General features: G+C 36.6%; 1 protein-coding gene across 1 annotated transcript in view; it reads left to right on the top strand.

The window, feature by feature from the left end:
- TRHDE (thyrotropin releasing hormone degrading enzyme) overlaps positions 1-18,088 on the top strand; it is a 456,456-nt gene that overhangs the window by 320,788 nt on the left and 117,580 nt on the right. The window contains exon 7 of the mRNA XM_040233874.1: positions 3,474-3,539. Within this exon, the coding sequence (XP_040089808.1) occupies positions 3,474-3,539 (66 nt within the window). The remainder of the gene's footprint in view (positions 1-3,473; positions 3,540-18,088) is intronic.

Genomic DNA, 18,088 nt, shown 5'->3' with positions numbered 1-18,088 from the left:
GTCAGGAAGCAACAGTTAGAACTGGACATGGAACAACAGACTGGTTCCAAATAGGAAAAGGAGTCCGTCAAGGCTGTATATTGTCACCCTGCTTATTTAACTTCTATGCAGAGTACATCATGAGAAATGCTGGGATGGAAGAAGCACAGGCTGGAATCAAGATTGCCGGGAGAAATATCAATAACCTCAGATATGCAGATGACACCACCCTTATGGCAGAAAGTGAAGAGGAACTAAAAAGCCTCTTGATGAAAGTGAAAGTGGAGAGTGAAAAAGTTGGCTTAAAGCTCAACGTTCAGAAGACAAAGATCGTGGCATCTGGTCCCATCACTTCATGGGAAATAGATGAGGAAACAGTGGAAACAGTGTCAGACTTTATTTTGGGGGGCTCCAAAATCACTGCAGATGGTGAGTGCAGCCATGAAATTAAAAGACGCTTACTCTTTGCAAGGAAAGTTATGACCAACCTAGATAGCTTTATTAAAAAGCAGAGACATTACTTTGCCGACTAAGGTCCGTCTAGTCAAGGCTATGGTTTTTCCTGTGATCATGTATGGATGTGAGATTTGGAGTGTGAAGAAAGCAGAGTGCCAAAGAATTGATGCTTTTGAACTGTGGTGTTGGAGAAGACTCTTGAGAGTCCCTTGGACTGCAAGGAGATCCAACCAGTCCATTCTGAAGGAGATCAGCCCTGGGTGTTCTTTGGAGGGAATGATGCTGAAGCTGAAACTCCAGTACTTTGGCCGCCTCATGCAAAGAGTTGACTCATTGGAAAAGACTCTGATGCTGGGAGGGATTGGGGGCAGGAGAAGAAAGGGACAGACGACAGAGGATGAGATGGCTGGATGGCATCACTGACTCTATGGACGTGAGTCTGAGTGAACTCTGGAAGTTGGTGATGGACAGGGAGGCCTGGCGTGCTGCAATTCATGGGGTCGCAGAGTTGGACACGACTAAGCGACCGAACTGAACTGAATTGGTGCTCAGTATATGTTGGCCGCTTGATGACAGTTGAAGAACCCATCTGCCTATGGAGTTCTATGAAATAGTGATATTTAAAATTGAGTTTTGGAAAGAAAAGTCTAGTTAAATATAGAGGAATGCATGCATGCTACTCTGGAGAATTTAAAATATTCAAATTGGCAAGACAAACATAGTTTTGAAAAGTTAACTAATTATACAATATAATCATAAGAGGGAGTCCCAAAGTATATAATTTTAAAATATTAAATATATTCCTAGGTTTTCTTTCCTTTTAGTACTCTGCTCCAGCTCAACTCAGACAAGAAAACAGGTACATTCTTTATGATTAGAAGGGACTCTCTTGTCATTAGCCCATGCCAAATTGATAGTTTTTGTAGCCTGACAAGAGACCAAGTCTTCATTACCTAGAGGGAAACACTTAAATCATCTGAAGATGGCTGTTCTGTAGTGAGGAAAGTTTTCCATTGACTGCTCAAGATTCTGTCTCACTTCCCAGGTGGCAAGGGTTAGTTTTTCTTCAGAACTGACAATTTCCACCTTGGGGTGGGTAGATTAGATTGGGAATGTATAGGAGGGGAGCTTGTCAAGGATATTCAAGGAGCAAAATTGATAAGTTCTAAAGGCAATTCTAACTTGGTCCCCAGATTGAATCATAGATGCTCATACTTTCTGGATTTAAACAACTGTGCAGAAGATAGAAGAAAGAGCAGAAAGTAGAAGCTGTGGAAGGAAAATATACCAGAAAAGGCATGCAACTCTATGGCTTGTCCAGGGAGCCCATCATTTGTTGAGTTGTGAATAAAATACCAATTTGGGGAGCAACTGTGATGATGACTGAATTTTTTCGAGACATTTCTCTAATGCTGATTCGTAGAGCATGAATACTCTACTGCATTAAAATTCTGGAATTACAGGGAGCAGTTCTGGTAATAGTGGAAATTCATTCTTGTGTCTCTGTACTTGTTGTTGCCACCCAGCCCCAGGCTGGATGAGTCTATATGGGATTCTTATGATTCTCTTATAAAAAAGAGAAACCTGGTAAGAAATTAGCTATTGATGGGTATGAATTTAAAGTGAGTATAAAGTTAGAAATGTAGTTATAAAGGGATTTATTTCACTTAAAACCAGGCTATCATTTATTTTTTTTAAACATTTTTTAAAGTTTATTTATTTTTATTTGAAAGATAATTGCTTTACAGAATTGTGTTGTTTCCTATCATTTATTTTTAAACTTTTGCTGCTTTCATTCACTGCTTCATAGTTAAAACAGTTTGCTGCAGATTGAAATATCTTCTTGAAGCCTTATTTATATTTTGCGTACAGATTTGTGATAATCTAGGCTTAACCATCAATTCTTGGAATTTTTCATATTGATTACATGTCAGCCTTTTCACACTGATTTTGTTCTACAATGTAATAACCATTTTCAAAATGAGATAGACTCTTACATTAGTATATTGTTCTATTGCTCTAAGTATTTATCAGCCACATATATGTTCTACTTGTATATGGATTTATAGAAGACTCTAAAAGGAAAAAAAAACACAGGAAATAAATATAATTACCTTGATATAATATTGACAGCTAACATTTCTATCATAGCTACTAATTTTTAAACCCAGTTTGAATTGCCTTACATTCAGTAATGTATTTAAATTTCAGGAAAACCATATAAATTTGGACTATTATTGCCTGTACTTTTCAAGTGAGAAAAGTGAGGAACTAAGGGGTTAAATACTTTTGCTGAGTAAACATAGAGGGTAATGCCAGAACCAGGATTTGAATCCAAGAAATCTGATTCCCTGGAACTTCCTACTCTCCACTTCTATAACTAAATGATTCTTGACTGATCCACAGATAAAGTATGTAGCTGTATTACTTCAGGTGGCTAAGATGGTAAAGCGTCTGCCTGCAATGTGGGAAACCCAGGTTCAATTCCTGTGTCGGGAAGATCCCCTGGAGAAGGAAATGGCAATCCATTCCAGCACTCTTGCCTGGAAAACCCCGTGGATGGAGGAGCCTGATAGGCTACAGTCCATGGGGTCGCAAAGAGTTGGACACGACTGAGTGACTTCACTTATATTTCAGTATGATTATTTATAAGATGGGTGCACCTCCTTTACTAGATTATGAACCTGTGAGTACAAGAACCTTGTTTTATTAACTTTGTCATATATGGTGCTCAGTAAACTTTCTAGTATTCCTGAATTACAACTTATTATTGCTCTGATATATTTTATCCAAGAGACTTCTACTTCAAAATCATCAGTTTTAGATCCATAAAACTTTTAGATTGACTGAACAAAAAATGCAATTGTAACCTATAAGTGAACTATTGCATTCATAATTCTCTTATTTCTTAACTATTTTTAAGAATGAAATAGCATGAATGAAGAAGACTATTTTTGACTGATATAGAATAATTTTAGAATCATGTTACTTGGTTGAAACTTTTTTCTTTTCTTTTTTAAAAATACTCTTTCTTACAGGGTGCTGCTTTAATTAGAATGCTGGCTAATTTTATGGGCCATTCAGTATTTCAAAGCGGTTTGCAAGTAAGTAAAATGTTTTCTATTTTCTTTTACATTTTTCCTTATTCTTGTGTTTATTTAAAGATATTTCACAGCTTGGGATATTGCTAATACAAAATTGCTGAATTTTATGGAAAACTATAAGGTAAGTAAGGTAAGCAGTGCCTTACCATACAACAAATTAAAATGGTAGATAAGATTCTGTATTAACCCACAAAACTCAAAAGGTTATATCATTTAGAATCTCTTTAATATGCATTTTAAAATTGAAGTAATTTTCAAATATAGCAGATCCTAAATAGTCTATATATGATTTCACAAAAGTCTGTTTCCCTTTTCTTCCTTTTAAAAGTTTATATAAAATAAAAGCAAATTTTGTTAGCCTTCTTGGAGTTGTGCATTGTTTGAGAAATTCTTACCAGTTTTTCAGATATGTGCCTTTTATGTTGTTTGCTGTTTTAGTGTCGATACACAGAGATTGTTATTTTTTCCAAATATATTAAAGTGTTTTTGTTTAATTAGGAAATACAGTACTTAAATAAAGAAGGAAAAAAAGAAAGTTTTATTATAATACATTTACAGTATGAAACATGGAATCTAGGAGTAGATTCTTAAATTCTTGAAAGCAAACACAAATATAGAAAAATAGAATTTTTATTCCATTGAATCTGTTGGAGTAAATCATGTTCCTAGCAGCTGTGATTGATGAATTATTTATGATGCATTCTGCTACTTAGAAGTGTCCTTTAAAGTAAATTGATGTTCACCTGAAATACAATTATGCTAAGACAGAAAGAGCAATCAATCTTATCTTTCTCAGTAAGCTTTTCATTTTGAAATTTAAATAAACTACATGTAGGATCAGGTCATGTTTTAGTAGTCTAATTCTATCTTTACCCAATTAAACTAAATGATAAAATACAAAACAAGAGTTAAGTATGTTATGAGAAAGCTATAAACACTTAACACAAGAGAAAAAAAAATAAATTCCTTGAAGAATAATTTTCCTTAGAAAATATTTTTACCAAATTGTTCCAGCTGGGGTTGGAATTACTTTAATCAGCTCTTTCCATTAGGGCCACCTTTGGAATCGCTGAATTCTGCTGAATCTGTTTGCCAAGTACTAAAGTCTCTGTTCTGATCACATAGTTAGGAAAATATTTTCCTCTGTGAGTGACCTCCATGAATATCAACTGTCTGGAGAAATGTCCTTCCTTATCCCCACTCCTTTGTTTTTCCCATTGAAGTTGTAGCATGACAGTACAGTTCCGGAAAATAGCTGAGCTTTCATAAGAATTCCACAAATTGAATTTAATTTCCTAGTAGCAAGCTGATGTGAAATCACTTTGTGTATACAATTTTTATTTAATTTAATTTTATTTTTCTCATTTGTGTGTTTAGCTTTTCTTGGAAGATTGAATAATGATACTTATGTTATCTGGAAAGGAATTTTTTTTTTTTGCAATGTTTTTCTTTTTCTTATCATACTTTCTGTGGTATGCTACTGACCTAGTCTGTCCAGTTTTATCTGTAACAGTTAGACTCTACCCTCTAACTCCCATGATATTGAACTTTCATTTGAAGCCTGTATTAATGTGTGCCTTTATGCTTTGGTACTTGATTTGGTTAATTTTCAACTGAGGGAGTCTGTGTTTGTCAACATTGCATTTCATTTGCCTGTGACATCTCATTGATCAGACAGATCTTTATCCTTCAGTACTTTCCTTGCCGCTTTATTTATACTCATCACTCAAACTGATTTAGTGTGTCATCAGCAGTTTGGATTAGTTTACAGTAGATTCCAGTGTCTAGGTGATAAATTATCATCTCTTGTGCATAAAGATGCATGGGATACGGTTTGAAAATGACCTCCTGAACAGACACTTCATGTCACGGTGCTGAGTGGTCACAGAGTTGATATTAATATATTTCCCATCCACAAGCCTCTGGGGAATCTTGGTTTATATGTTGCTGAAAGAGCTAATCTAGACTGTCAGTGCTTATCTCTGCTGGAAAATCTATTTATTGTTTTTGTATTAACAATGGCTATTTCTGTGTTGACAAGTGGAAGTTTATATTTGCACACAGACCCAAGGTTAGATTTACAAGTGTAGGCATCCTAAATTGCAAATAGTATTTTTTTCATATATTCTTCCCCCATCCCACCATCCTTCTCTTTCTTTCTTCTTCCTTCTCTCCATATTTCCATTTTATTTTATTTTTTTTAGTACTTGGACCTTAGCCCTGATATTCCATACCTGAACAATATTATAATGGTGGTTTCTTCTAAAACTTGGTTTCTCTTGAATCTTTTAGTCCTTGTGATCCATCTTAAGCTCTTTTGGGAACAAGGAAAATGTTTTTTTACAAATACATTCACAAATAAATAAGACAATATTTTACACAATATAAATTTAAAATATAAAAACACATAACATATAAATAAAGTAAAATATAATATTTACATAATAAATATAATAAAATAATATAAAGGTAGATGAGTTCATATGTTTATATTTAACTTAGCAAGTACCTGAGTATTGATTCAGCTACATATTTCTTAACTTTTATAATATTTTGTATTGGACAACATATTTCAAGTTTCAACTTATACATACATCCCTCAGTAGAAAGGGACTCCAGAGACTTTTTGAGAAAAGTTTTGTTTCTAGTATCCATATAATCCATTTGATCAGCTATCTGAATGTCTGGTAAATGGTTTAATAATGAATAATCACAACTTTCCTTGGTCTGATCTTCTTGATTTTTTGGTCTTATTTTTTGGCCCTTATTTCTTGAATGTTGTGTGATGCTTAAATGTTAAGTTTTGCATAATTTTTAAAATAAGTTGCCTCAAAACTTCTTTTAGTATGTAATAGAACACACATTCTGTCTATTTAGGCTGTAACAGATAGCGTAGGGCTTCTCAGGTGGCTCATTGGATAAAGAATCCGTCTACAATGAGGAGACCACCTGCAGTGTAGGAGACTGCCTGCAAGGCAAGAAACCCAGGTTGCATCCCTGGGTCAGGAAGATCCCCTGAACAAGGAAATGGCAACCCACTCCAGTATTCTTGCCTGGAAAATCCTATGGACAGGGGAGTCTGGCAGGCTACAGTCCATCAGAGTCGGACATGACTGAAGCGCCTGAGCACCATTCATTAGCCAGTTTCCATTTTGTTTCGATGGTTAAATTGAAAGTGAAATAGAGCAAATGAAGTGTGAACCTTTGTGGATTATGTATGCCACTTGTAAATAATACATTTTTTCAAACACAGAAATATTTATATTTTTGCAATTCTGTATAACTACTGTTCTTCCATAGTAGGTTACCCAAAACAATTGCTGGAATATTTTGGGACACAGAGACAATGGAATAAGTAGGGAGAAACATTTCTTATTCTTTTTTAAAACTTCTTCTTTTGTATTGGGGTATAACTGATTAACAGTGTTGTGATAGTTTCAGGTGAACAGCAAAGGGACTCAGCCACACGTATACATGTATCCTTTTTCCCTCAAACGCCCCTCCCATCCAGGCTTCCAAATAACATTAAGCAGAGTTTCATGTGCTGTACAGTAAGTCCTTGTTGGTTATCCATTTTAAATATAGTAGTGTGTACATGTCCATCCCAAACTTCCTAACTGTTCCTTCCCCCCATGTTTTCCGCCTGACAACCATTATTCTTGTTCCTAATTAATGATGGGCTTTCTGCTAGTCACTGGAGAAGGCAATGGCACCCCACTCCCGTACTCTTACCTGGAAAGTCCCATGAAAAGAGGAGCCTGGAAGGCTGCAGTCCATGGGGTCGCTGAGGGTTGGACACAACTGAGCGACTTCACTTTCACTTTTCACTTTCATGCATTGGAGAAGGAAATGGCAACCCACTCCAGTGTTCTTGCCTGGAGAATCCCAGGGACAGGGGAGCCTGGTGGGCTGCCGTTTATGGGGTCGCACAGAGTCGGACACGACTGAAGTGACTTAGCGGACTTAGCAGTCTGCTAGTCACTAAACAGTTTAGGTTTGATACTTTAATTTAGGACAACTGTTTCAATTTAATGGGAGAGTTTAGCTAGTGTTCCTGAATCTTCAGTTAATCATCTGCATAGTGAGACTATATGGCTTTGACCCTGTTGGGAGGGTTAGAAGAGTAGAGGTCAGGAAAACCATTGCTAGATTTCGAAATTTGGGTATCACAGAGAAAATACCCATACATTCAACATAGTTCTAGTCAGGTTTTGGGAGAGCGTGGAATCAGATATGTTTGTTCAATTCACCACTTTAACCCAGAGTCCTCGGAGCCTTTCTTCAGTTGCTTTCAGTGCACAGTGTTCTGAGTATCTTCCTAGTTCACCTCATGCTCAACCTCTATTACTGCAAGAATCGCTTAATCTTTCTGAAATGCTCACGTCTTTAAGTTCCTAGGTTTCTTATAATTTAAGTACACATAGTAATTTGTGCCCATTTGCACAATGTTTGTACATATGATCAATAAATTTGGATCTACTTCTTTTACCTTGTTTTTATAATTTAAGCATCCACACAGCTCAAATCCTCATTCTTACCTAAGTGCTCTAGACTTATTTTTAAAGTAAATTATTCAGAGAAGGATTCTTATAGATAGAATTGTTTCACATGACTTTGACCTTTCTTAGTTGATTTTTACTTGTTTTCATCTGCTTAGTTACATTTTTTATAATTTTTCTTTGAGTTTTTAGAAATAAAGATAAAAGTATAATTTTAATTTTGACCTTCTCAGATAACATTGATTCAGTAGATGTTAAAAAATAATTAGTGCATACTGCTACTGTTTTTTTCCTTTTCTTTTTTATTTTCAAACAAAACAATATCACTTTAATGATTTGAACCTGGCAGTATTGTTCTTTACGTTGTTAAGAGGCAACACCAGGGAACTAAAATTATAAAGAAAGATTACCGTTAAACATGATATAAACTCACTTCAAAATCCGTCAGAGAGTGAATCACCTTCCTGCTCATCCAATGAAGGTAATTCAATATCATTTAAAATATGGTTGAATAAAGAAAGATTTCTTTTGATTAGTATTTAACTGCTCTTTTCCATAATGTAACCTACAAAAAGATGTTTGGCTCCAATTATCAGGGTGGAAATTGCTTATGCAAATCAATGTAAGGCAATGAGGTGTGGATAAGAAGTAAATATCATTATTATTGGTTGTGCTCATAAAATTCTGATAGCCTGAAGGTATGACAGCACAAAGCTATAGGGGTTATGGCAACAACATACTCAATAACCTGGGTTCCATGAAAAGCTACATGTTAATATGTGTACACAGGATTTTTATTTGAAAACTGAAAGCTTATGTTTGTGAGACAGTAGTTTGCTCCCTTGCATGTAAGTTTTTAGATAAATGGGAAGTCAGAAAATAACAGAGGAACAGAGACAGTGTGTGTCAAAGTTAATTTCCTTTCTGAAGAGTTACTACTGTGTTTTTAATCAGATGGTAGCTGAATCATGCTTCATCTAAAACTGAATGACCATAGGCAGGTTCTGTTCACATTTTCCCCTGTTTCACTTAAATCACTGTGCAGATTTAGGTATGCTATAGGTAGAAAGGTTAATTAACTCTTCATGATAATTTTTTGTCATCAGTCAATACTGTATGATAATAATACTATCATTGATCATGTTTAATCATTGGATTTGATCTAATTAGCATTTAACTTGTTAAAGACCAACTACAAAGCTAAACTCACTGAGTATGCTATAGAGAAGAAAATATTAATTTTAAGGAAAGATTCTATGAATTTGAGAATCAAGAATACTATCTCTAATAAAAAGCGAGTATTGTAAAAACATAAATAGCAAAAACTATTCATATTTTTAATCAGAGAAAAATAACTTCTATTCATCAGTTTTAATTAATTTGCTTCTATACAGCTACTGGTTGAATTCTTATCATTTTGCCTCTGAAATAAATGTTGTTAGTTGACTACTGTGACTCTACAGCATTAACTAAAATGCCTTCGTTGGTAGTGACATATATCTCTTTGTTTATCCAACAAGCATTTACCTAGGTTAATGGGAGGTGTTAGAAATTTATTCTTACTGGTTTCTTTTACCTGTTAGTCAAGAGCTCAAGATATATTCATCTTGTGAAAGTGTTAGTCACTCAGTCATGTCTGACTCTTTGCGACCCCATGGACTATAGCCCACCAGGCTCCCCTGTCCATGGAATTCTCCAGGCAAGAATACTGGAGTGGTTTGCCATTCACTTCTCCAGCAGATCTTCCCAACCCAGATATTGAACCTGGGTCTCCTGCTTTGCAGGCAGATTCTTTACCATCCGAGCCACCAGGGAAGCCCTATATTCATTTTAACTAATAGGATTTATACTGTAAAATGATGTTTTTGATAACTATTTAAAATACATTTGTGAAATGATTTGACATATTAGACTGATGTATGACATATATGTGTGTGTGTGTGTATGTGTGTATGTTGGTCTGTGTAAATATGTAAATATGCACATACTTGGATGTGTATACCTATCTACAAACACTCTCTCCTTGTAAACATTACCATTTGGTTATATTACTAGTTCAGAGGTACAACAAACTTGCCTTAGAGGCATTTTCCTCTAACCTAATTAGCTCTTGCATCAGTAGTTTTCTTTCGTTTCCTTTTTTATTTTTTCTCTTATATTATGTTCTGTATTCAGAATGTTCATGTAATAGCCCAGAACTATATATTTGGCAATATTGAAAGCTTTGATGCTAAAAAAAACCCTTCCAGGTTGGGAAGATTTTTTTTAACTCCTATTTTCATAACTGCTAGGTGATTCTAGAACATAGTTTAGTAGTAGTAATATGGCATAGATGTACATAATAATTTTAGTTTTCTTCCTAGTTGACAAGCATTTACGTTGCTTTCCAATACTGGTAAAATAAATAACACTGAAATAATTTTTAAATTATATATTTACCCATTGATTTTGATTTTTTTTTAGTCTATATTTCTGGAAACACATTACCAATTTTTTCTTCTAAGATATTAAGTCAAGACATAATTTAGAAAGAAAGTTTGAAAGTTCTATTTTTATAATACACTAAGCAAACAACATTGTGTCTTATTTTCAAAATAAATTTCTCACCAATTTAATAAGTAAAAAGTTGCTATTTCAGTGTATGTATTTTTATCACAAATGAGATTGAGAACTTTTCATGTATTCTCTTGCCTCTCCATGTGTCTGTTTATAAAAATTAAAGTTTTCCTTTTGTAAAGTTAAAACTATTCATAAATAGTTATAGAAATAATGAACTGTAATATATTTATACTAATTCTTTTTCCTCTTTGATATCTAAATGTCAAAATTAAGTTGTGAAAAGCCATATGTTATAAATAAGTGGCTTAAGAGTGCTATAAACACCTATCCTAAGTTATGTGTTTGGAACCTATCTTACAAAAGGTTCAAATGTATTCAAAATTCCATGTTGATCTACCTCTGTATTTCTGTCTATGGAAGAGAAGGCTCTGTGTTAGTATATCACACAAAGAAATGGGTATATCTGTGTGTCATCCTGTATCTTATTTCCTTTTGCAATCAGTCTCTTGTATTCACTTTTTCACTTTTGCTTGAAGTCTCTGTGATTATGTTACAGATCATTTTTCCCCCCTTAAGAGCAATAACTCATTTTAGTGTCAAAAACTTTCTTTAGTGCTTTGTGCTAATAAACCAAACTATGACTTCTCTTCCTGCCTCTCTTTAGATCCATGTAGTTCACCCATCAGATATGTTCAGTCACTCATTTATTCTACACATACTGCATGGCCACACAATGTCAGACACCATGATATGTACCAAGTATTTAAATATTCAGGGTATGCTACACACAACAGATATGCCCCCTGATCTTGTGAATCATATTTTTGGATAAGATTGATGCTAAAAAGGAAAAAGGCAAATACAGATATATTTCCTAAGTGTGATAAATACTAGGCAGGAAAAAATAGGATGTTGTGATGGAACATAAGATGGGTGGGTCAGGCAACTTTAGACTGAGTGTTTAGAAAATCCTTCTTGAGAAGAAGGCATGTGTCCTGAGGTCTGAAGGGTGAGAAAGGGGGTTGGGGGAGATCATTCTGGGAAGATGGAAGGGCTTGCACAAAGGGCTGAGGGAGGAACTCAGTGTGTTCAAAGAAAAGAAAGGAGCTAGTGTAGATGAGCAGAGTTAGTCAGGACAAGAGATAGGACAATGGGAGCTAATTATGCAATGCCAAAGTGCACTGTGCTTAAGAAGGTTGGGTTTTATTCTGAGTGCAGTGGGAGGTGATTCACCAATTTTAAAACTGGGATGCAACCTGGTTCTATTTATACTTAAAATAATTATTTGGCTAATTATAGTAATACATTTGGACTGGGGCAATCAGTATACCAGTAGGGGAATAAGGTAAAAAAATTAGGAAGATGGTTTAATAGCTGGGTGACAGATGGCAAAGGCTTAAAGAGTCACTAGATATATAGAGACATAGATAGATTCAGTGTTTTTTGAAGGTAGGATGAAATGAACCTAGGGATAGATTGGCTGAAGAGTGTGGTAGGAGAGATCCACAAGAGTGAGGTATGAGAGGAAGAAAAGGCAACTAAGAATGATTCTGAAGTTTCTGGGTTGGAAGCCTGAACCTTAGTCCTGAAGGGCTATATTGTTGGAAATGGAAGAAGAGAAGGTGCTAGTAAAAGGCTGTATCAAGTTAAGTGTCTATTGATCGGTCATGTTCAACTCTTTGCGACCCCATGGACTGTAGCCCCCCGCTAGGATCCTCTGTCCATGGGATTTTCCAGGAAAGGATACTGGAGTGTGTTGCCATGCCTTCTCCAGGGGATCTTCCTGACCCAGGGATCAAACCCAGGTCTCCTACATTGCAGGCAGATTCTTCACCATCTGAGTCACCAGTGGGAAGAATAAAGAGGCAAGCAGAATGCCAGTGGTATGCTGTCACTCATGTCAAGAAAAAAAGCATATTTCAAGAATAAGAAAGTGACCAAGGAGGTTAAATGCAGCTGAGAGGTGGAATAAAATAAAGGCTAAAAATTCCTTTTGGCAGTTTGCATATTTAATGACTTTAGTGGACTGTGTTAAAGGGTGGGAGGGGGGAAATGTCTAAGAAGAGACAGTGTATCTAAGATAAAAATTTTAAAATTTGCCAAGGAAGGAGATCAGAAAACCAGAGGAGGTAGTTAGAGGGTGAAGGAAAGTTTTTTTGTTTTAAAAATGGGAGACAGGTGTGCTAGTTTTAGAGGAGGAGTCAGGACAGAAGCTGATGGCACTGGAGAAGAAAGAGATAACGGGAGCTTTGGTTCTTGAGACAGTAAAAAGGCAGGTCTTCCGTGGCAGAGACCCTTCCAGGAAATTTGGAGATTTGGAATTCAGAAAATAAGGCAGTTGATTTTCTGATGAATTCTATTTGTTTATTTATGTCACACCATGAGGCTTGTGGAACTGTAGTTCCATAACCAGGGGTCAAACCCAGCCCACAGCAGTGAAAGCACCGAGTCCTAACGGCTGGACCACCAAGGAATCCCAAAATCCGTGTTTTAGTGTTCTGTGAGGCAAGGCCACTAGCTGAAAGGGAGGTCATGCTGTGTGGTAGAGAGGTCTGAAGACTGAGAACTGGATTGAGTAGGCAGTCACGGCTGCCTGGTAGTCCTGAGTGCCTATTTGAGTTTGGCGGTTATGAATTTATAATAATACTCAACTGCTCAAATTGCATCATTTTTCTCCTGTGATGTTAAGCTATACTTCTGCAAGTTTTTAAGAAGCAAATACTTGAGTTTGTCCAGGACTGGGGTTGTTGCGAGGTAGTCTAATTGCAAAACAGAGCTGCAAAGGAGATGAGGCTATCTGCTAGAAACTGATTCAGATACAACTATAATGGAAGCTGAATAACCAGAGAAACAAAAGCAGGAAGGAACTGATAGGTAACTATCTATCTAGGTAACAGTGTCAACAGTATTACTTATATAATATAATATATCATTTATATTAGTAAGTGTATGTGATTTTAACATTTAATGAAAGGCATCCCCATGCTTCTGAGCCTACGGGAAATTTAATCTGTCCTTAGGGAATTGCCCTTATGTCACTCCCACTAACAGGAGAATGTTCTAGGGAGCTTTGTCAGTCCAGAACACATGGTGAAGAGCCCTGTGTTCACATCCACGCTGACGAGCAGTCGTGGGCGTTTCAGGGAAGTGTTGAGACGGGGTTCTTGCTTGAGTTGTTGGTATGTCTCTTGCTCAGGCCTTGCCTTTCTGGTGCCCTGCAGGTGAGTATCCTTGTTGCTTTGCTGCTCACCTAGGTATGGCTCTTTTGTGCTGAGGAGCTAACTAGTGATTGCCCGCCCTCTCATCAGTGGCCTCGCCACCTCAGAAGACCTCTGTGAAACGCAGACTTTAGAGTCCAGGCCTCTTTCTTTCCTCAGACTTGGGTACAGGAGGTTTCTAAGCTTTTCTCACATATAGAGAAACTTTGATCTCAATTTTTTTCTTGGAGTTTTACTTTTTTAAAACTAAAAATAAGATTCCTCTGAGCACTTTCCTCTTACAGGTTAGTCCATTTAATTTCCCTACCTTGGTTCTCTAGAACATTTTGACTTCTCTTGGAGACAAGGTTAAAGAAGATGTGGACTCCAGACAATTTTCCCCCTTGAGCTTGGTCTTAAAATAACTAGTTTCTCAGCTTCTTTGGGTGGCAGACTTTTTTTTTTCCCCTAAATGCTTTACTTGTTTAATGTCATTTTCTATGCACACTGTTCTCAAGTAAGTACTATATTATCTACTTTTTCCAGTTGAAGAAATTAAGGCTTAGAGAAATTAGATATTTTACCCAAGATCACATGGCTGTTAAAGATTGGCTTGAATTCTTAGTTTTCCTGAATATGCACATCATAATCTCTTTCTCAATTGAGTTTCATTTTCTTCTCAGTGACTCACCAGCGCTGAGTAAGAAAACTCCATGTACATGGCTTGCAGTCAGTGGGCATCTTGATTTACAAAAGGCAGTGTATTTTTACCAGCCAGGATATATTTTATCTATTTTGTGAGCTTGCTGTGGTCAAAACCCGTTACCCAGGCCTTCGAAAAAAGGAATTCACAAACTTCAGTTTTACCAATAGATTCACTTTATGTCTCAGTAATTCTTCAAGCTAGCAGTAGAAGTGAGAGGTGGGGATATTTGAGTACCCAGAATACCCCTATAGACTTACATTCACACTACTTTGCTGACAGGTGTTAAGACCCTGTCCGGTTGTTCTGCAATGGTAGTGCAAATCCAACAGCGGCAATATTGCCTCTCTGGTGATGTTCCTGCATGTTGGGGCATTAATGGTATGGTCTAAAATTGCTAAATAAGAGATATGTGAAAACAGAACTGAATTGAGAACATGCCACTGTCTATAATTTAAGACAAACAAACAAAATATCTTTCATGGAATAGCAGGTTGTTTTGATGTAAAATTTTCTGGCGTATTCACAACTTTAAGAAAGAATACTGATGTTTACAAAATTTATACTCATTAGGTGGCATAAGGGATTTTTAAAAGCGTAAAATACCTTTTTGTTCCTACAGAAATATGAGTACTTCTATAACGAAGCAACTTCTGAAAGTTAATTTAAGTTAAGCACACATTTAAAAAATCAAACTGGCCTGCAAACAACGATATAACTGACTTTTCAACTATCATTGCTCTAGCTGTTCAAACAACATTCCTCCTGAAATTCCATTTCTTTTTCATTGTATCTTGTAGTTAGAAACTACTGTACCTCAAAATGTTTGATAATGGTTTCTATTTTTACTAAGTTTCCTCTTGGAAACTGTTGTAATTTAATAACAAACATTTAATAATTATTTATACCTTTCTATCCTGTTCTTATTTAATAGAATTAAAATACAAGCATGCTGTTATTTTCCATAATGCCTTTTCAGTACTTTGCTACTCACTTGTACTTAATTTCACAATGTCCAGCCAGTCTTCGTGTATTAACCAAACTATTATTTTGAGCTGCAGCCTAGCTTTCTTGTGATTCAGTTGGTCATCTGTCACTGTTTCAGTCTCTTACTTCTGTTTCTCGAGGTCAGGGAGTGTAGAAACGTCCTCTGAAATGCATGGCCAGGCTTCAAATGTTTTTTTTTTTTTTTAATTTATTTATTTTTTATTGAAGGATAATTGCTTTACAGAATTTTGTTGTTTTCTGTCAAACCTCAACATGAATCAGCTGTAGATATACATATATCTCCTCCCTGTTGAACCTCCCTCCCATCTCCCTCCCCATCCCACCCCTCTAGGTTGATCCAGGGCCCCTGTTTGAGTTTCCTGAGCCATACAGCAAATTCTCACTGGCTATCTATTTTACATATGGTAATGTAAGTTTCCATGTTACTCTCTCCATACACCTCACCCTCTCCTCCCCTCTCCCCATGTCCGTAAGTCTATTCTCTATGTCTGTTTCTCAATTGCTGCCCTGTAGATAAATTCTTCAGTATCATTTTTCTAGATTCTGTTTATATACATTAGATTATGATATTTATCTTACTTTTTCTGACTTACTTCACTCTGCATATTAGGTTCTAGGTTCATCCACCTCATTAGAACTGACTCAACTGCACTCATTTTTGTGGCTGAGTAATATTCCATTGTGTATATGTACCACAACTTCTTTACCCATTCATCTGTTGATGGACATCTAGGTTGCTTCCATGTTCCATATTGTAAATTGTGCTGCAATGAATAATGGAGTACATGTGTCTCTTTCAATTTTGCTTTCCTCATTTTATATGCCTAGGAATGGGATTGCTGGGTCATATGGTAGTTTTATTCTTTTTTTTTTTTTTTAAGGGATCTCCATACTGTCTTCCATAGTAGCTGTATTAATTTATATTCCCACCAACAGTGCAAGAGGGTTCCATTTTCTCCACACCCTCTCCAGCATTTATTGTTTGTAGACTTTTCAATGATGGCCGTTCTGACCAGTGTGAAGTGATATCTCATTGTGGTTTTGATTTGCATTTCTCTAATAATGAGTGATGTTGAGCATCTTTTCACATGTTTGTTAGCCATCTGTATGTCTTCTTTGGAGAAATGTCTGTTTAGGTCTTTTCCTCACTTTTTCAGTGGGTTGTTTGTTTTTCTGTTATTGAGTTGTATGAGCTGCTTTTATATTTTGGATATTAATCCTTTGTCAGTTGTTTCATTTGCTGTCATTTTCTCCCATTCTGAGGGTTGTCTTTTCACCTTGCTTATAGTTTCCTTTGCTGTGCAAAAGCTTTTAAGTTTAATCAGGTCCCACTTGTTTACTTTTGCTTTTCTTGTCATTACTCTAGGAGGTGGGTCATAGAGGATCTTGCTTTGATTTATGTCATTGAGTGTCCAGAGAAAGCCTTTGACAAAATTCAGCACCCATTTATGATTAAAACTCTTCAAAAAATGGGCATAGAGGGAACCTACCTCAACATAGTAAAGGCCATATATGATAAGCCTATAGCAAACATTAGTCTCAATGGTGAAAACTGAACGCATTCGGCCTAAGATCAGGAACAAGACAGGGTGTCCACTTTCACCACTATTATTCAAGATAGTTCTGGAAGTCCTGGCTACAACAATCAGAGAAGAAAAAGAAATAAAAGGAATCCAGATTGGAAAAGAAGAAGTAAAGCTCTCACTGTTTGCAGGTGACAGTTTCGATCCCGGGGTCAGGAAGATCCCCTGAATAAGGAAATGGCAACTCACTCCAGTACTCTTATCTGGAGAATTCTATGGACAGTATAGTTCATGGGGTTGAAAGGATTTGGACATGACTGAGTGACTAACACTTCAGGCCAGTCATTGGACTCATTGGGAAGGCTGGAGAATCAGGCTTACAAAACAGATAATAATAACTAAGAAAGCATTACAGGGGCTTCCCAGGTGGCACCTGTGGTAAAGCACCCAAGAGACAGAAGAGATATGGGTTCAGTCCCTCGGTTGTGATGATTCCCCTGGAGGAGGGCATGGCAACCCACTCCAGTATTCTTGGCTGGAGAATCTCTGCGGACAGAGGAGCCTGGCAGGCTACAGTCCATGGGGTCACAAAGAGTTGCGCATGACTGAAGCAACTCAGCTCACATGCATGCAAGGAAGACTCAGGAATGAAGAAATGTAGCCACGGTCATGCCATAAGGCTGGGTGGTTCCGTTGCTGCCATTAACATTGCTGTTCCTGGGCCCTCAGTGTCACCGTCACGGGCAACGTGATTGCAACTCTTCCTGCTCCTTTGCTTTGATCCTGTAGGAGTCACCGCCCTGGGATGAAGTGTCCACTTGTGTCCATGCTTTAGCTGCTAGGGAGAGTGGAGAGGGAGAGAATTTCATCCTTTCCATTTCTAAGGGAGAGAGCCCTCACTTCCCTGTAAGATTACATGATGACTTATTACCCTCATATAAACGTGGTATTTTAAATGCTGGAAAGACACAGGAATGACAAATGCCCACAACAAATATTTTGAACTACAATTATTCTTTATAGAAAGGAACAATATTTCAAACCCTTGCTTTAAACTTCC

Source organism: Oryx dammah, unplaced genomic scaffold (genome assembly GCF_014754425.2).
Source record: "Oryx dammah isolate SB20612 unplaced genomic scaffold, SCBI_Odam_1.1 HiC_scaffold_29, whole genome shotgun sequence".
Taxonomy (NCBI): Eukaryota; Metazoa; Chordata; class Mammalia; order Artiodactyla; family Bovidae; genus Oryx; species Oryx dammah.
The sequence above is the reverse complement of the archived record's forward strand: the minus strand, read 5'-3'. Positions and strand labels throughout refer to the sequence as shown.